General features: G+C 40.9%; 1 protein-coding gene across 3 annotated transcripts in view; it reads right to left on the bottom strand.

The window, feature by feature from the left end:
* Nucleotides 1-20,502, bottom strand: part of jakmip2 (janus kinase and microtubule interacting protein 2) — a 110,273-nt gene that overhangs the window by 43,870 nt on the left and 45,901 nt on the right. For 2 of the 3 annotated variants that reach the window (XM_048603664.1, XM_020511792.2), the window contains exons 9-13: nucleotides 12,472-12,600; nucleotides 9,087-9,170; nucleotides 7,188-7,250; nucleotides 4,049-4,147; nucleotides 2,060-2,158 (exon numbers count right to left, since the gene is read on the bottom strand). In XM_048603664.1, coding sequence (XP_048459621.1) covers nucleotides 2,060-2,158; nucleotides 4,049-4,147; nucleotides 7,188-7,250; nucleotides 9,087-9,170; nucleotides 12,472-12,600 — 474 coding nt within the window. The remainder of the gene's footprint in view (nucleotides 1-2,059; nucleotides 2,159-4,048; nucleotides 4,148-7,187; nucleotides 7,251-9,086; nucleotides 9,171-12,471; nucleotides 12,601-20,502) is intronic. The other variant, XM_048603665.1, reaches the window with a different exon arrangement.

Below are 20,502 nucleotides of genomic sequence, written 5' to 3'. Positions count from 1 at the left end.
GTTTGGTCTAGGCCCGAAACGTCAGCCTCTCTGCTCCTATGATGCTGCTTGGCCTGCTGTGTTCATCCAGCCCTGCACCTTGTTGTCCCTCAGATAACTTGTTCAGTTCCTGGACTCCTCCTTGAACCTACATCTTCTGCTACCAAATGGCCCAAGCGAGCAAAGAATCCACGCACAGACATAGATTCATCAAGCTGTGCAGCATGGAAACAAGCCTTTCAGTCCAATTGGGCATCCTAACTGAATCTAACCTCATTTGCCAGCATTTGGCCCATATCCCTATAAGCCCTTCCTATTTATGTACCCATCCAGATGCCTTTTAAATGTTGCTATTGTATCTGATTCCACCACTTCCTCTGGCAGTCTCATTCCACACATGCATCACCCTTTGCATGAAAAAGTTGCCCCTTAGGTCCCTTTTATATTTTTCTCCTGTCACCTTAAACCTACATCCTCTAGTTTTGGACTTCCAGACTCTGAGAAAAAAGACCTTGGTTATTCACCCTATCCATGCCCCTCGTGATTTTATAAACCTCTTTAAGGTCGCCCCTCAGCCTCCAACACTCCAGGGAAAATAGCCCCAGCCTCTTCAGCCTCTCCCTAGAGTTCAAACCCTCCGACCTCAGCAACATCCTTGTAAGTCTTTTCCGCATCCTTTCAAGTTCGACAACGTCTTTCCGAGAGCAAGGAGACCAGAATTGAACGCATTGTTCCAAAACATGGCCAAACCAATGCCCTGTCCAGCCGCTATGACCGAGATATTGAACATGAATCTGTGTGAACTATTGCAGGGAGAATGTGCACACGTTTTCAGCAAGTGCTCTCAGTTTGCAAAAGATCTACTCCCCCGAGAGTTAATTTTGAAAAGTAAACTCTACTTAAGCCAGGACATTCCTTAACACCAATCCACACTTCCACAATGATGACAGACATCCCCTAAAAATAACAAACTTTGAATCAATCGAGGTGAAGTGGGGTCAAGAAGCTTCTCCTATTTAGTGTTAACAGCCAGCATCCACAGGCCATTTTTTAAACACAGATTGCTGAAAAGCGCAGGTCCCTATATTCAGCCTTGACTTGAGAAGAATGAGGGCGGCTATAACAGTGCGACATCTTGTGGCTTCTATCAGGTAACACTGCCAATTCAGTACCGAGCTTGTCAATATGTGCTGAAAGCCCATTAGGAACAGGATCAGAACATTCTGAATGAATAATCTTCACAATTCACAGCTTTCCAGGCTTTGCAACGAAAGTCATGGGCTACATATAAAACATAGTATGTATTAGCCTCGAACTAAAACTCCATAATTGTATGTTGGTGACACCTTTCTTCCAGAGATACTGTGTCAGTCAGATTGCAAGTGTTTTGCGTAATAATCTTTAGAATGAACTGAAATATTAGTCAGTACACTTACCATTTACCTTCAAATGACCTTTGCTTTGCTCATTCTTGGGTTGTGGGCCTCCTGGTAACCCAGGACTGTGAGGTTATACCAGTTATGACCATGAGAAAATATGGACTGAATCTGATGTTTCCTTGGTTACCTGCTGGTTGCATCAAGCTTTTGGATGGTTTCTCGACACAAGGCCGAATGAGATTGCTCACTGTACCTTACAATTGTTTCACTAACTACCTACACTGCCCCGTGGTGTCTTTGTCATCCCATTCTAGCTCCATCCTACCGTGCCCCATTCCCAGAACAACTCACCACTGCTAGGATGTCCCAGAACAGATCAGCATCCCTGGCACCAGTGCCATTTTAAAAACAACCAGGCTCAGCTGTCTGGGGGAATGTCCAGCTGTGTAGGAAGAAGGTCAATGTGTGCAATGCGCTTCAGAGGGTCAGTGTGGACTTGATAGGCCAAATGGCCTGCTTACACACTGTAGGGATTCTATCATTCTTTGTCAAGATAGGCCTCGACAGACTTCTCGTGCAAGTCTGCCACAGAGCTTATTACAGCATAACAGGAGCCTGATAAATCTGGAATAAGATTCCATCCAATGTACCACTTCTCATTTTGCAAACAGAATTAGATTGGCAAGTATATCAACATGTACCTTCACACCTTCCTGCATACAGTAGATCTGAAGGGCACTCACACCATCTGAGAAAGGAGTAATCTGGAGGTTAAAGGCAGGGGATCTTCTCTCTCTCTCCTGCAAATAGAAAAAGGCCAGTTACAAAACGTCCAACCATATCGCTCCATGTTAATCTACAAGTGGTAGGTTAATGCTTTGAGGGAATTCATTTATGTGGCCATTAAAGTGCGGCCTGTCAACACAGGGCCGATGGAAAAGTTTGTTTGGGAGTCCCACAGTGGCACAGTTAAAATGTGGAATAAACTGACACGAAACAACTTATGCACTTCAAAATAATTCATTGCACGTAAAAAGATGCTTCCAAGAAAAATGTGAAGGCTACAAAAATGCAAGCGTTTGGTTCATGTCGGGGTAAGAAACAAATCCCACGCTAACAAGACAACCTCTCCAGTTCCAGCTTGACATCGCCAATTCCTACATCAACCTCTATTTGATACATTCCAGGGAAATTGAAAAATGGCGTACAGCTTTCTGCCTGCCTAGAATACAGCTCATTCCAATTTCACTCAGGGTGTGTGGAACAGTTATAACAGTAAGGACACTTTAGTCCCATTGTTCTGGGTCTGAGTTCACATTAAGTTGTGAGTGTGAAAACTGTTCTATCACATCCATCACAAGCTGGAAAGACTTCTGCTCTTCTGACTTACACCACTGACCATAACTAGCCACAGTCTGCAAAGGGGTCATTGATATCTGTCCCTGTTAGAGAGACAAAGAGACCAAGTGGTTAATGTAGTTTCAGGGGTGTCATCCTATGTCAGGCATGGACAAGGCAAACAGGTACAACACCATGGGCCACTACAGCCAGAGCAAGGGACTGGACACTCAGTATCAGCTTCATTATCAACCACACCTTAGCCATTTAACCAAGTGAGTTAACCGACCCCAATAACACAGACTATCCACGTTTGGAGCAAGTGCGCATATCACACAAATGCCATCACTGCCGCGACATAAGTCAGGCCAGCTAAGAACTCAACATGTCAAGTGAGTGGAAAAAGAAAGAATTTAAGTTTTGCACCCTCTCCAAAGCCTCCACATCCTTCCTGTAACCTCGACCATTCAACTGTCACTCTCCCAAATTAGTCAATGCATTTTTTGAGTCTGGATTTTCATCAATTCCCAAGAGGTTGTGGGAAGGGTGGCATGGTGGCTCAGTGGTTAGCACTCTTGCCTCACAGCACCAAGGACCGGGGTTTGATTTCACCCTCAGGCAACTGCCTGTGTGGAGTTTGCACATTCCTCCCGTGCCTAGGTAGGTTTCCTCCAGTTTCCTCCCACAGTCCAAGTATGTGCAGGTTAGGTGGGTTGGCCATGCTAAATTGCCCCAAAGTGTCCAGGGATTTGTGGGCTAGCCATGGGAAATGCAGAGTTACAGAGTAGGGGGGTAAGTCTGGGTGGGATGCTCTTCGGAGGGTCAGTGTGGACTCGACAGGCCGAGTGGCCTGCTTCCACACTGTAGGAATTCTGCGATTCTATGAGAGCAAATGGTTTTAGGCTGGGTTGAGGCTGCTTATTCATTGATACACAAAGCAACACAATTGAGTGGGACAAGTTGAATCGACTGAGTCATCCTTTCCTTACCGTGACTGTTTCTACAGCAATGCCGCCATTTTCTATCGGGTTAAAGTCGGCAGAAACCCTGAGGCATCGCCTTTTCCCATCCCACCTCTGCCTCACCAAACAAAGCTGTTCTCTGCTCAAATGCTGAACCAGCTTGAGGCTTGAAATAACATCACCAAAGTTGGAGTGACCAAGCTGAGATGAAGGGGGGTTGAGGCCTCCTTCTGCTATTTATGCCCACAGTTTCGCTAACCTTTGTCCCATCAACCAGCGAGATCCCAATCGACAGGAATTAACTCTTGCCCTGAAATATTAATGATAAAACTGTCCTGTCAAACACTAGGCAATTTTTCCACACGTCGTTCAAACGCAACATCATTTCACCTCGAGTTCCAGAATGCGGAATTCTAACAACTCGTTCTGATCTCGAGAGTCCTGAATTTCTTGCTGCAACTGGGCTACCTCTGCGTCCAGTCTCTCAATCTGGAAGAAATGACAGTGAATAATGCAACATAACTGAATGGAACTGGTGTCTACTCACTTGTTATCGAGAGAGGCACGAACGTGCACGAAGCTTCTGAGAAGCTTTCCCTGGCGTATTTACAGAAATAAAGGTCAACAAGTCAAAATACAAATCAGGCCACTGGTGCGATGAAATAGAAATATGTTTGGCTCACACCTTTTGATGAACATCACATTCCTCAAACAACCGTGTATGAATATAGTTTAAAAAGCTAGCAGCTAACCTTTACAAAATGTGAAATTGATGGCTTTATGCAGAATCTAACCCTAGATTAATTTCATTGCTATAGCTAGGAATCAAGGAATAGCTTTATTGAAGCTATAATTTATGCAGCAGGCTGGCACAGCATTTCATGCTAATATTCCTGCTCCTCACTGGAAATAACTGTCCAGATCACATAAGGCGCCAGCATGGTAAAGACTCTCCCACACTCAAGGTCTTCCAAATATTTCTGTTTACGGGCCTCATGTTTCCATATTAAAGGGCCTCAAGGGATCACATGCAAGAAAGAATGTTATGTTTGTGTACTCATTAGACTGCCACTTCCCCTGCCATCCTTTGTTCAATTCTTTTTAATTTCTTCATGGTGATATGGGCATCACTGGCTTGGTCAACATTCATTTCCCATCCTTAATTGCCCAGAGGGCAGTTAAGAGCCAACCATAAGCAACAGGTCACATGTTGGCTGGACCAGGAAAGGATGGCAAATATCCTTCCTAAACAATATTAGTAAATAGTTGGGTTATGAATAACCATTATTAATTCACTATACAGTTACAAATGGAATGATAAAGGGTAGAAACTATGACTCATACTAACTTCTGTTTAGTATCTTTATATTCACCATTAATCCAGCTTTTTATTTCAGATTTTGTCATCAAATTCAAATTCCATTTCTTTGAATGGATGGCAATTGAACGGCAGAAAATCTTAATGATCCATTTGTTTGAATAAATCTCAAAATGTTCATTCTGTCTACTCTTGGTATTTCGATTGTGTCTGATACTGAGGTGAGCCCTCTAAAAGCAAACCTTTACAAACTTCCAGACCCACATTGCTCAAACAGGATAGAAAAGACTGTATAACTACACAGAGATAGTCGGAACTGCAGATGCTGGAGAATCTGAGACAACAAGGTGCAGGGCTGGATGAACACAGCAGGCCAAGCAGCATCACAGGAGCAGAAAGGCTGACGTTTCGGGCCTAGACCCTTCATCAGAAAAGGGGGAGGGGAAGGGTGGTTCTGAAATAAATAGGGAGAGAGTGGGAGGCGGATAGAAGATGGATAGAGGAGAGGATAGGTGGAGAGGAAACAAACAGGTCGAAGAGGCGGGGATGGAGCCAGTAAAGGTGAGTGTAGGTGGGGAGTTAGGGAGGGGATAGGTCAGTCCAGGGAGGACGGACAGGTCAAGCGGGCGGGATGAGGTTAGTAGGTAGGAGATGGAGGTGCGGCTTGAGGTGGGAGGAGGGGATAGGTGGGAGGAAGAACAGGTTAGGGAGGCGGGGACTGGTTTTGGGATGCGGTAGGGGGAGGGGAGATTTTGAAGCTTGTGAAATCCACATTGATACCTTTGGGCTGCAACTACACACACAACAGGGGTGTTTGGACCTCAAAAGCCTACTTCCAGTGTCCCGGATCTGTAATTAACTGGGACATAGGCTCTCCAATACACCATGAACAAAACCCAAGTTGACATATCTCATCAAAGGGAACAACGAAAACTTAACAAAAAGTTTACGCATAGCAGGGATTCCTCAATCATTCAACGAAGGAATTGAACTGAGAACACAAGTCAAGACTACTGGTAAATAGGAGGGAAAATAGCCTGACTTTTCAAAAAATATATTTTACATGGAGGCTGAATGTTTCTTTGTTACATATTTTTTACATCCAACTGCTTCAATTAAATAAAAAAGTTGTCATGAGATCTGGCAGCATCTGAGGAAAGAAATCAGAGTTAACCCGTTCTCAGGCAGGGTCTCTCGACCCGAAATGTTCACTCTGGTTTCTCTCCACTGATGCTGCCCAACCTGCTGGGCTTTTCCAGCTTTTGTTTCCGATTTACAGCTTCCACTGTTCTTTCCGTTCTTTTTTTTTCGAAAGCTTGCCATCACTTTCTCAATAATATGTATGACAATAGCAAGCAGCTATTCATGACATTAAACAAAGGTTGCTGTGGGCCATAGATTCTACTCTTTATCATTCCATTTGTAAGTGCAGTTGATAGCATAATGAATTAATAATTTACAGTGGATAGATCCCTCACTTTTTATGGGCGGACAGTGTTTGACCATGCGACCAGTTTCCACAAAGAGTGCGGAGTAGTGTGGGAAGGATAGCAATCCCCAATAGCCTCTCACTCCTGAGGAGTGGAAGTGACTTTCTCGTACGGGGTTACCTACAACAGCACAGGCAAGATTGAGAAGGAGGTACACGGCAAAAATAGCCAACTTGAACTGTACTACGCAAACATGCACACAAGTAGTTAACAATCCAGAGGAAATTGTTAAGTACAGACAATCAATAAGTTCAGAATAATTGTACCAAGAAGGTGAACAATTATTAAATAGTTAAGTCATATATTTGCTAGAGTTTCCTTTCATCAGAGCAAAAACATAGAAATAGGGATGTTGGTCTCAAATAATCCAAACATTAAAAGGGGAAACAGGCTCCAAATAATTTAAAAACCAAAAGAACTGCAGATGCTGTAAATCAGAAACAAAACCAGAAATTGCTGGAAAAGCTCTGGCAACATCTGTGTGGAAAGAAATCAGAGTTAATGTTTCAGGTCCAGTGACCCTTCCTTGGAAGCAACTTATATGCAGATATGTTGTTTGAGACTGATATCCCAGTAGCTTCGCTCAGCAGAAGTGCTGACAGGTTTATGAGAGCACCAAAGTATTGAGAATTAAACAAAAAGTTCAAAATAGCTTGGCTAAAAATGTTGTAATGCCGGCAAGAGATTCAAAAACAGATACCATGCGAACACTAAGTGCTACCTTTTCTAAAAGTTCCTGATTTCTTTTGATAAACAGTTGCTTCTCTTCAACCCATTTTGAATCCTGTTTTGAACAAAAAAAAAGACGTGCATTAGAATAAGTTCCTCCAGAAATAAGATGCATTTCAGCAGTAGCAATAACTTCTTTAGCAAGTTACTTTTGAAGAGGCCACTCTAATGAATCTGTGTTCAAGATCCATCCAAGCCTAGGCCCCTGTGTATTCCTCAAGTTCTGCTCTCCAATTCTGAACAGGAAGCTTTCTCTTTAATTAATCCAGGATAGCATCACTGAATAGATCAAATGAGGCAGTGGATTTTCAGATCATAGCATTACTTTGATAGAGTGTTACATTCTGTTCTCATGAACCTTACAAAACCTAACTTGAAATCGGTGATAAAGCTCAGCATTAGCCGACAGTGAAGGGCATGCCACTACGCCAATCCCACCCAAGGCGCGCCAAGTGGAATCTAATGACATGGAAATTAAATAAAAATTAATTTTACTGGCGGTTAACAATGCTGGAGTTAATAGTCAAATGGAGAGGGCCACGTTTATCAACAGCAGCTAGAATAATAACAGACAGCTTATTGCTACTTCAGTATCTCAGTTGCCCTATCATTTTAACCGAAAATGGGGAGAAGCCAATTCTGCAAAACCATGGCTTCCCAGTTGCCTTTCCAATTGGAAACAACATGGTGGCACAGTAGGACACTCCATCCGGAACTCCTCTGCTCCACCTGTTCATTTTTCCTTTTCTCTTTTTTTCTCTTTTCCTGAGTGCGTTTTTTTCAAACCTTTAACTTTCTAAACTTAGAATATGGGAATGGAGGAGGTGACTCCCGGATTGGAGGAAGGCGCGGGGAGGCAAGTCCTGGACTGGAAGCCATCGCAGGGATCTACTTCTTTGTCTGAGCTTTTGTTATCTGCCCTATTAACACTGTATGTGGCTCAATGTCATATTCTCTTTTATTGTACTCCTTGGGGACTTTTTATGACACAGAGGCCTTTCACAAATATAAATTCCTGCATTGTAAGTGGAAGCGTGCCCTTTTCATATACAGAAAAAGAACCTGAATTGTAGAACCAGCACATACCCTGCTACCTATGTGGTAAAGTGCACATCCTGGCAGTCATTTTACAGGCACAACCTTCACAAACTATTATTAACGTTGTGTGTTCAATTGTTCAATGAGTGTGAGAGCGAGCAAGTGAAAGAGTGAGAGAGTGAGCAAGTGACAGTGAGTGAGCATGAGAGTGAGAGAATGAGAGTGTGAGTGAATGAGTGTGAGTGTATGTGCTTTTCATGGAGATGCCAGTGTTGGACTGGGACAGACAAATCATACAACACCAGGTGTGTGTGTGTGGGTGTGTGTGGGTGTGTGTGGGTGTGTGTGCGCGCGCGTGCATGCCTGTGTGTTTACATGCATGTGTTTGCGTGCATATGTTTGCATGTGTGCGTGCGTGCGTATGTGTGTTTGAGCGTGTGAGAGAATGTGTGTGTGTGTGACAGGAGTGAGGAGACAGAGAGTGTGAGAAAGAGTCAGAGAGAGAGAGCGTGTGTGTGCATGTGTGTCTTGAGTTTATTTTTTGATTACTCACTGTGCTGTGGATGCAGAATGAGAAAGCAGACATTGCAAAATTCCTGGAGCAATGCTCCTGTTGCCACATCAAAACTGGTGAGGGTCATCTTTATGTTTATTTGAGACACAAAACACAATAAAACAAGATCACACAGCAGGTTTGCTTTTTGCCGACATTGTGTTGAATAACCCCTTCAAGTGAGAATTGAAGGACCTGCCATATTTCCAAGGCACAAATTTCTAGATTACATCTGAAAGTTGGGAGGTCCCCAGTTGCAGTTGGTAGTCAGACAATTTTTTTTTTTAACAAATGTCTTACCTGTCCTTTCTGTGCCAAAGCCTTTTCGAGGTCGTCAATTTTAGCTTTACACCTCAGAACTTCTGCTTGTAATTGTTCATGAGCCTAATGAAATCAGGAAATAGTCATTAAAACCATAAGGGAAATATTCTTTCGTGAAGGACTGTGCAAAAAGACAAGAAACTTCTCAGTATGAAACTAGATTGCTTCTGATTTTAAATAATCATTACTTAAATTTGCATCAATAATTTGCAGTCTTTTTGAAGATGCAGTAAAATTTCATAAAAGTAATTTAGATCACATTTAAGTTATGTGGAACACTTAAAGTAGCACGACTGCAGCTAAAACCATAAAAAGTTGGTTAGATTGTAATGTGGAAGAAACATGATGTCACATTTTTGTTTCAGTAACTTAAGTCATTTATGATTTAAGAGAAAGAGAATCTATTATCAATAAAGGGTCAATAGGATGGATAGAAGGAGAAACCATACTGCTATTCAGATGACAATCTTTGCCTGTGTACACGCTGCTAAGTTTGAATTTTGCTGCAGGTCTACACAGCCAGCAGGAACAACGACATCAGCAATCATCAGCTACCTCACCGAATTCACAGGAATCAAGCAATTCAACAGTGGCAGGCATCGCAGCCAAAACCTATTTGAATTACATCCCACTGCACATTTCCATCAGAGATTGTTGGGCAGTGATTAGGAAGGGGAATTTTGTGCCATTTTTTGTCTTCATTTTGATCAGGGATATGAGTGTAGCACTCTACTATTGCCTCAACTCAGATCAGAGTAGAGATGATAGCTACCCATTTGTAGAGCTGTACAGCACGGAAACAGACCCTTTGGTCCAACTCGTCCATGCTGACCAGATATACTAAATTAATCCAGTCCCATATGCCAGCACTTGGCCCATATCCCTCTCAGCCCTTCCTATTCATCTACTTATCCAGATGACTTTTTATTGTTGTAATTGTACCAGCCTCCACCACTTCCTCTGGCAGCTCATTCCATACATGCACCACCCTCTACGTGAAAAAGTTACCCCTTAGGTCCCATTTAAAACTTTCTCCTCTCTCCTTAAACCTATGCCCTCTAGTTTTGGACTCCCATACCCTGGAAAACAAAAGACATTGGCTATGCCCCTGCATGATTTTATAAATCTTTATAAAATCACTCCCTCAGCCTCTAACACTCCAGGGAAAATAGTCCCAGCCTATTAAGCCTCTCCCCATAGCTCAACCCTCCAAACCTGGCAACAACATTGTAAGTCTTTTTTCTGAAACCTTTCAAGTTTCAGATCCTCCTTAAAGCAGGGAATCCAGAATTGAATGTAGTATTCCAAATGTGGCCTAAACAATATCCTGTTCTCCTGCAACATGTCACCCCAACTCTTATGCTCAATGTACAGACCAATAAGGGCAATTTGAGGAGCCTAAAAGAATACATCAGTGTTGATCCAGTTTTAAGTATCAAGGCTGGTAATTGCATCTTGGTCACTACCATCCTTCAACTAACATTAATATAAAATGATATTACCGTTTTGGGGACAAATTGACTGCACAAATTGGCATACCATTTCCCGGAGTTCAACAATGGTTACACTTCTAAAGTACTTCAGTGGCTGTGAAGTACTTTGGGAGACCCTGAAGTTCTGAAAGGTACGCAACTCTTTCTTTCATAAACTTGAAAAGATTCTTTCGGCTTTCTGAGTGGCTCAGGGAATGACTGTAATGCACCATGGCACCGAATGTCGCAGGAATCAAACCCATTAGCAGGCAACGTTGCTTTACAAAGAATCAATCATTCAACACTTTAAGTTGGAGCCACTGTTATAATGTAGGGCCACATGGCGACCAATGTTCAACATGGCAAGGTCCCACAAACAGCAGTGAAATAAACTGACAGATAATCTGCTGCCAACGGCATTGATTGGGAGAAAATACCGGATAGGACATTGTGAGAAATCTCCTCACATTACCCACGAGTGTTATATTTTCATGGACATCCAGTTGAGAGAACAGATGGGGCCTGAACTGGAGGTTCTGTCGTTGAGATGAGATATTCAACAGCAATTTTTTCAATGCTGTATTGAACACACTCACTATTTTATTGACGGATCATGAAAAAAAAACTTTGCATTACATGCAGAACAAAATGTTGAAATATTTGACTGGATGTTTGAATCTGTATGAAGATGGTGAGTCAGTCTTTTATTTAAGGACCATGTCGGAGAATGTTGTATTTCTTTAGTTAGTGTAGTTTGGCAATCATAATTGATTTTGTTCTTATGCTTATTACCAAATTATCATCAAATAGCACAATGTCAATAGCCTGGTTGTCCCACAATCAAAAGCAGAAAGCAAATAAGTAATGATATTCCCCATTGATAGGGATTACTATTCAGTAGCCAGCAATTTATGCTTTAGGTACATGGTTCATTAAAAGAAAGACTTTTGGAAAAAAATGTAACGATCATGCACTTTGTTAACTTAAGGGAAACATTAGAAGCGATGTTGATTATGACTTTACTATTTTGACATTATTTATATAGCACCTCTTGAGCCTCTCAGTGTGTTCCAAACACCTCTCATACACTGAGCTGCTTGGAATGTGTCTCCCTGGTGCTATGCAACTGAATGAGGTAACCACTGTTGTGCACAGCAAAAATCCCACTATAAATACAATAATTTAACTGATCAGTTCATTTAATTTTGATAGTATTTGTTGAGCACAGAACATTCAAAATCTCTAATAATCTACAAATTGTTCCGCGGGAGCTTCATTGTTCACAAACTAAAAGACGATGCAACCACAACTTGCAGGCATGTAACACGTTTATTGTAGTAAAACGCTACAGATTGAGCACTTAAGGTGAGGCACTAAGCTCCCAAGAGCACAGAATGCCCTCACTACCTGAATACATTAGTCTAGATTATGAGCTTGAAGCCTGGAGCAGGGCTTGAACCCATAACCTTTGATTTCAAAGCGTATTGTCAACTGAGCCAAGCTTACACAAGAGATCAAGCCTCCTCAGGTGAGGTATAACATGTCTAGATACAGAGAAAAGTTCCCTCAACTGGGGCCTGAACACACAAGGCTGCATTCCTTCATTCCAGTGTGACATTTCTTTCTCTCTCTATTTCCCACACCAGCTGTCCTGTGACCTTTATGAGGAGGACTGTCAATGTAGGCACACCTCTGCGCTGTGTAGGAACTGGAGGGGGACTGCCCCTTCAATCAGTTGGAACAGAATTTCATTTGGCAACCTGACATGCTTGAGCACTAGTCCCAGCAGCCAAGGCCGGTGCTTTTCCGAATAATGTACATTTCCGCAGAGCTGCGTCACTAATTCATCATTGACCACACTTGAACATTTTAACCAATGATTTAATGGTCACCTTTGCCTCCCGTTCTGCATCGAGGATCCCTCCTGTCTGCTCCTGCAGTAGTGCGTACGCTCTCTGGAGTGCCTGATATTCCCTCGTCAATTGTCTGAAACGGAGCTCAGATTCTTCAGCTGCCAGGCTCTTGTCGTGAACAAAGAAGTGAATTAACTCATGTACATCATCAGTTTCGAAAGGAGTAAACATTTCGCATTTCACATTTGACTTATGAATTTCAATAATTCCAATAACTTGAAATTACGATATGAAATACAACTCTTAGATTTAGAATCATAAGTAGGCCATTCAGCCCATCAAGTTTGCTCCACAACTCACAGCTTATTTGATGCTACTTAACTCCGCTTTACTGCTTTTCCCCTGTTTACCTTACTGATTAAAAACTATTTATTGTCGTTTTAAATGTATATTTAATGACACAAACCCTTTACAGTGCTCTGTGGGTGAGAATTCCACAGATTCACTACCTTCATGGAACAGAAATTCCCCCTCATCCTGTGGTAACTGAGCAACCCATTACTTTGAGATTATGGCCTCTGGTCTTAGAATGTCCCACATGGGCAAACAATCTCTCAATATCTACCCTGTCGAGCCCCCTAAAATCTTCTACATTTCAATAAGGTTGCTTCTCGTTCGTCAAAATTCCAATGGCAGATCCAGCCTTCTCATCCTTTCCTCATAAGAAAATCCCTCCATTCTCAGGATCAGCCGAGTGAACCTTTTGTAGACCACCTCCAAAGTCAATTTATCTTTCTTTAAGGGAACTAAAATGGTTTACAGTGAGGTTGGTGAGGCCTCTTCTGGAGTACTGTGTCCAGTTCTCGTCGCCCAGTTATAGGAAGGATATTATTAAGCTGGACAGGGTTCAGAAGAGATTTATCAGGATGTTGCCAGGTATGGAAGGTTCATGTTATAAAGAAAGGCTGGGATTTTTTTTCCCTGCAGCGTAGGAGGTTGAGGAGATTTATAAAATCATGAGGGGTATAGATAAGGTTAACGGTAGGTGTCTTTTCCATAGGATGGGAGATCTCATGACTAGGGGGCTTATTTTTAAGGCGAGAGGAGAGAAATTTAAAAAAGCCACGAGGGGCAAATTATTTACACAGAGGGTGGTTCGCATGTGGAATAAACTTCCTGAGGAAATGGTGGATGTGGGTCCAATTACAACATTTAAAAGACATTTGGATAAGTACATGAATAGGAAAGGTTTGGAGGGATCTGGATCAGGAAAAGGCAGGTGGGACTAATTTAGTTTAGGTTATGTTCAGCATGGACTAGTTGGACTGAAGGATCTGGTGTATGACACAATGACTCTATTCCAGCTGTGGGCTGACTAGTGCCTCATACAGTTTTAGCAAAAACTCCCTATTTTTGTGCTCCATTCCCTTTGAAATAAAGGCTAATAATCCATTTGCCTTCCCTATTACTTGTTCAACTTTTCTGATTTCTGTACAAGGACTCCGAAATCTCTCTGTGCTGCCATATTCTGAAGTCTTTCTCTGTTTAAGTAATATTCAACTCCTCTACTCTCCCGACCAAAATGTATGATCTCACATTTCCCCATATGGCATTCCATCTGCCAAGGATTTGCCCACTCGCTTAACCTTTCTATGGCCTTTTGTGTCATTCTCTTCACTTGCCTTCCTGCTCATTTCAGCTTTACCTGCAAACCTGGTGATCACTTCTCTCATCCAAAATATTAACATATATTCTAAATGGTTATTTGGAACAGGTTCAGTTCTGAAGAAGAGTCACAACGGACATAAAATCTTAACTCTGCCTCCCTTTCCGTAGATGCTGTCTGAATGGCTGTGTTTCTCCTGCACTTTAGGCTTTTATTTCTGTACCTATCCAATACCTGCAAGGATTTACTGAGTTGTCTTTTGAAAGTTATCATTAAATCAGCTTCTTTAACACTTTCTGGTAAAGCATTCAGATCGCAGCAATTCACTGGCGGGAATCTTATGGTCTTACAAAACACACGAGTGCCTGTGGTGTGTCATTTTCAGGGAGATGGTCCATTAACAGACTCCTCCATCTACACTGTCCAGTTGGGAAGGGAGGAGCGCTTCCAGAGGCTCAGCATGGTGTGTCCTCATGGTGTGAGGAGTGTTGCTCAAGCTCAAGTAGCACGGGAATCACCATCAGCATCAGAAGAGAGTTAGAGACCTCATGACGCTCATGATGAGTGGAGATGTACCCTTCATTGTTGTCGACATGTTCTTATTCCATTAAAATTATTTAAATGTTTCTATGAATTCATGTTCAGGATGCAAGCATTGCTGTCCAGGCTGCAAATTATTCCCATCCCTTTCTGCGTCAGGTTTGTGGAAGCATTGAACAGGGTAGTTATGAGTGAAGCACATTGCAGGACTGGAGTCTTAAAGACATTTGTGGAACCTTTGGATTTTTATGACAATCTAATAGCTTCATAGGCCTATTGGGTGGAATATGCACCCATGTTCTCTGGTTTATTAGTCTGTGTCCCTAAGTTGCTTGTCCAGTCACAGAAGTACTACACTACTAATTCTTCTCAAAACAAGTCTTCTCAAAAACTTTAAACACTACCAATTCAATTTCTTCATCTTTCATTAGTTTTTGTTTGGATTAGGTGCGATATTCCTGGAATTATAATTGATCTGTTCTCTTCACAGATTCTGACCAGCCACATTTAACCTTTTCAGATCATAAAAAAATGTAATTCTGTAAAGTGCAACGTGAAATTATTTGTACAAAATTAATTGTTGAGCGTAGCCCCCTGTATCTTCTGTTCCTATTGTATAAAATATCTGCAACAACATCTATAGACAATGGGTTAGGGCTGATGATGAGGCATGAAAATGGGACAAGGACATTCCAGAGAGATCCATTTGCAGATATTTTCGAGAAGGGATTCACAGTTTCGTGAAAGCCATCTGTGGCAATAAGAGGGTGTAAAGGGGAAAGTTGCAAACTCAACAAGAGTCAGCAGATATCCTGATCCAGATTGACTTCAGGCCTGAGGTTATTCATCTTGCTCGGCAATGGTCAGGCCTGAGACTGTTTAAGTGATTAGATTATGTATAGATTTATTTGCAGAGTTAATGTAATGAGTGAATTATTGATCAAGCTCGGAGATATATTGCCTTGGTTCCAACAATTGCCTTTTGCTGCCCATTTACTGGTGGTAAATCCATAATGTAAACTTATCCAGGCCACTCTCTTATACACGTACAGTCATGGAGTGTTCAGAAAAATCGCAAGGTACGAAAGTCCCATACTGAGATGGTGGTTATATTTAAACACAGTGCAAAGTTTCATTATATCAGGTGTCCAAAGTGTGTCAAAAGCAATCAGATATAAGACAGTAATTAACAATTACTGACTTGGTAATGTTGATTTCAATTTTTCAGATGGGAGTTCATCAGCTCAATGACTAATAGTCGGTGAAGACAATAGTAGCTTGTGGAACACAAACATCTGATTATTGAGAGACAATGTAGAGAAGATAACCCAATGATGCAACATTGGGATCAGGTATTCTACTCCAGTGAGTATCAAAATTAATACTCGATAACATGGTTATCTTAAAGTACGAAACCTGTCTCCTTGGAAGGGAAAGTTTGCTTTTAATTCTATTTATTTCTCTTTGACCATTTGTGCATATTTGAACAGTGAAGTTCAGAAGAGGAAGAATTGAGGAGCTGATGATACTTAATACTGATTGAGATTCTGTACATTAACAAAAAGGCAAAATTGTGGACACTGCAAATCAAAAATCAAAATCAGAAATTGCTGGAAAAACTCAGCAGGCCTGACAGCGCCAGAGTGAAAGCAGAGTTAACATTTCGGGTCCAACAACCCTTCTTCAGAACTCTGTACATTCTAGATGAGGTATGTCAAAAGTTATTGGCTACTCAATCTGGGAAGTTAAGGATGTTTGATCATTTTTAGAACAACACTCTTGACAGTTTGATGGAAAAAGTAGAGGAAACAGAATTATTGGAGTGTGACATAAGATAGGCAAAGACCAACTGTTAATGAGGGAAAGTAAAAGGGTGGAGAAGGAACATTCGGCCCAATTATAATCAATAGCCCATAATACTTTCAATATTGTGCCATTGAAACAGAACAGCAATGAATACATCTACTTTAGATCCAATTTGTGTGCTCACTGAAGCTTTACATTTCATATTAAACATTATTTTAAAATAAACTTTCAATCATGCAAAACCATTTGCAATGCTGCAGCGTTGCAAGATTATTTACTGTCGTCACAAGGAGAACTGTAGTCATATAACACTTCTAGGATGTCCCAAAGCATTTTAAAATTCCAGTATTTAACAGGGAGATGGAACAAAAGGGCATGGTATTTGATGATGAGATGTTCAATAAAATAAGTGCAATTAATATTAGAGTGTATGAATGCATGGAATCAATGTGTGAAACTGTTCAAACTCAAGGAGGATAAATCTCCTGGTCTGGATGGGTTGCATCCACACATTTTAAAAGGATCTAGGGAAAGAAAGTAAAGGTATCACTGCACATATTTGACAATTCTTTCAAAAAAGCTGCAGATAGCTGAATTGGCATCTGCATTTAACAAGGGATTAAGAACAGACCCAGGCCACTATAAAGCCAGTCAGCTTAACAGCAGTAGTTGGTATAAAATAACAGAGTTTTTGCCAACAAAGAGAATGGAAGAGCATTTAAAAACAAAAAAAAAATGATGAGCGGTCAGTAAAATAGAAAATCTAGCTCACTAAACCTTATTTCCTTTTTTGACGAGTTAGCAGAGAAATAATGATAATGCAATTTGTCTGGACTTTTGAAACAGTAACATGTCCACTAATAAACAAAGAAATAAAGCCAGTGAATGCAGTGTTGGGGGACAAGTGGCAAAATTTATCAATAGTTGATTTGAAGACAGGAAGCAGAGAATTACAGTATGGGGTAGTTATTCAGAGTTGCAGGATATGGGCCGTTGTATTCCACAAGGATTTTAGTGCTGGGACCACTGCTGTTTGTAATTTAAATTAGCAATTTGAATGTTGAAATCAAAAACAATTTCTATATGACACCAAATTAAAGATGGGGGAGAATCAGGTCTGTGGGGACTGTAATAAATTGGGAGAACATTAATAAGATTTCAGAAAGGACAATGACTGGCAACTAAGTTCAACATAGATAAATGCAAGGCGGTGTGTTTTGGCGAGAAGCGTAGTGATGTTGTCAATTACTTGGCAGCGTAGATAAAGAATCATAGGATCAGTACAGGAACAAAAGGATCTTGGGTGACAAATACACCAGTCATTAGACTAAGCATGGCAACACACATTAGTAAGACCATTAAAAAGCAAACCAAGCATTAGGATATTTTATTTTTGAAGAGATTGAATTTAAAAGTAGGAAATTTACGTTCAACTTGCATTTGGTTAGACCGCATTTAGAGTATTGTAGTACATGGAGTCTTCTTGTCAAATTATAAAAGGGATATAGAGGCAGTGGAGAGGCTTCCAAGAAAATTCATAGGTATACATCTTAAGAAAGGATGAATAGGCCAGATCACTTTGCCTGGAAAAGAAAGCTGAGGGGTGACTTAACAGAGATCTTTAAAGTCAAGAAAGAATTTGGTAGAGTGGATACCAAGATAGTGTTACATCTTGTGGGGAGGTCATGAACATAAGATAGTCACCAAGAAATCCCATAGGAAATTCAGGAATAACTTCTTTATTCAAAAATGTGGGTTTCACTACCACAATGGTATGACTGAAGTAAATAGTACAGATGCATTTAAGAGATCATGATAAAGCCTATTAGGGCATCAGAGGATTACAATAATATAATTTAGATGTGGCTAATCCAGAGGAAGCTCATGTGAAGCTCATTCAAACACTGGCATCTGTGACTGGACCAAATGGACTTCCAGTGCATAGCTTTACATAGAAAATAGTATGAAGCATAAGAGTTAGTTTGCACACAACAACTTGCTTAACAGCAATGAAATAGAATAATCAGACCATTTGAGGAACAAACATTAACATTGGGATCAGGGTTAGTGGAGTGAGATGAGAATGGGGAGAGTCTCCCTGCTGCTCTTGATAAAAGAGTCATGAAGTTTTTCATATCTACTCAAGTTGCTAATGGATCAGAGGCTTAATATATTGTGCAAGAACAGCTCAATGTTGTAGAAACCAATGGTATTTCCTGCTCATGCACAGGTCAAAATATTTCAGCATGCTGATCACCCCCTCTGTTATGGTATGTGGTCAGGAAAATGTGGTGCTCCTTCACTTAGTCCTACAATTAGTATCAGTGCTGAGAGGCAAAGTAAAGGAAGAATGCATGTATTGACATAGAAAAAAATTATGTAGTGGCTTAACATAGGATATCCCAAAAGATTTCCCCTCACACGTTACACTGTTTTAGTTGTTTAAGTGCAAATGTTACTGTTGAATGCACCGTTTATTTTGAACATAGCAAGGACATATAATTCCGAAGAAGAATTTGAGGCAAGAAACCAGTTCTTTTTGATTGGTGACATCTGTTACACCTCACTAGGTTAGTACTTTGGAAATCAAGCCCCGCTGTTGCTGGAGTCATCACAAAAGATAAAGAATTTTAAAGAGTGTTCAGAATTTCACAATTTAGCAGATTGTCAGATGATTGAGAGAAAGCATGGACCAAATTTCTGTACATTACTAAAATTACTGTTTATTACTAATAAAGGCAAACAACTATGGATTGTCAGCACATTTCACCGCTAATCAAAATTTCAAGCCACTTATAAACTCTCCATATAAACACACAGACAGATACAGGCAGATAGAGCAGGGATGGATAGGACAGAAATACGGGTGTTACAGATGAAGGTAAATTTGAAAATGTAGTTTTGTTCTTTATCTGCACAGCATCTGCTGAGATCGTTCTCGTCCTGGTCAGAATGCTGGACGCTCTCCCTAGTTTGAAAGAGGCACAGGGTGACTGGTTAACACTTGCAAAATGTCTCTGACTTGTTGATTTAAAGTCACAACTTACAGCAACTGCTGAAAGAAAGATAAACTTTTTTTTTCAGGCTTAAAGTGAATTTCACTGCAGAGGAGAGGGACCTCCTGTCCTGGTGGCAAACTAAAAGCTTTGCTTTATTTTGTTCATAGTCCCAAGCTGTTCAGCTACCTGATAACCAACCACATTTTGTTGACAGGCAGATTGTGATGGACCAGATCAGACACCCTCAAAATATTTTAGGAAGGTAGCCTAGACTCAACTTGTTCCTATTTTAAAGGCAAATGTAATGTGCTGTGTTTCAGATGCAATGCAGCTGGTCAAACTACTCAATGTTAAGCAAAACAATTTATTTAAACACTATAGTTAAAATACAACAAAAGAAAACAGAATAACAACTCTATTGGAAAACTTAACAGAATAGCAGATACAGTAACAATTATGAATAAACTGTTCTAATATTGTAACATCCTATAAACACACCCTTTGGCAAAAAGGCAAATTCAGAAAAACAGATTGTGTCTCACATGCAGTCCAGCAGCCTAGAAAGAGAACCCCCTGCTTATGGCTATAATCGAGAGAGGAAAAAAAAAAGCTTCCACTTCTTCAAGGCCCCAACAACAACTGCTGAGAGCTAAACTAATAAACTACAAAAAAAAAAACTAGAAATCCTGGTCTGTGAGAGCTGGCTACACCCATCCAGGTCACTTCTATTGTTCCAACTTCTTAAAAAAAAAAACCATGGCCTACCAAGTTGTTTACTTTATAGGTCTTCACTCGTCAGCTTGATACCTCTGCCTTAAAATGTCTCTTCAAAAAAAGAACCAATAACCTATTAAAGCCGCAGCACTGCCACAAATGGCCTTTTCATTGATAACTGGTCACTAGTCATAGGCCAGTTACTTACTGCTGTCTGAATTTTCAATTGCATATGTCCTTGGCTCCAGCTCATCTGCAAACTCCACTTCAACTTCTACTTAAACAAGCAGCTGTGCAAACAGTGCTTGCATTGAGAAAATTGCAGTAACCCTTGAGCAATCCTTG

This window comes from Rhincodon typus, chromosome 12, assembly GCF_021869965.1.
Source record: "Rhincodon typus isolate 14 chromosome 12, sRhiTyp1.1, whole genome shotgun sequence".
Lineage (NCBI taxonomy): Eukaryota > Metazoa > Chordata > Chondrichthyes > Orectolobiformes > Rhincodontidae > Rhincodon > Rhincodon typus.
This window is presented reverse-complemented; position numbering and strand designations above follow the sequence as displayed.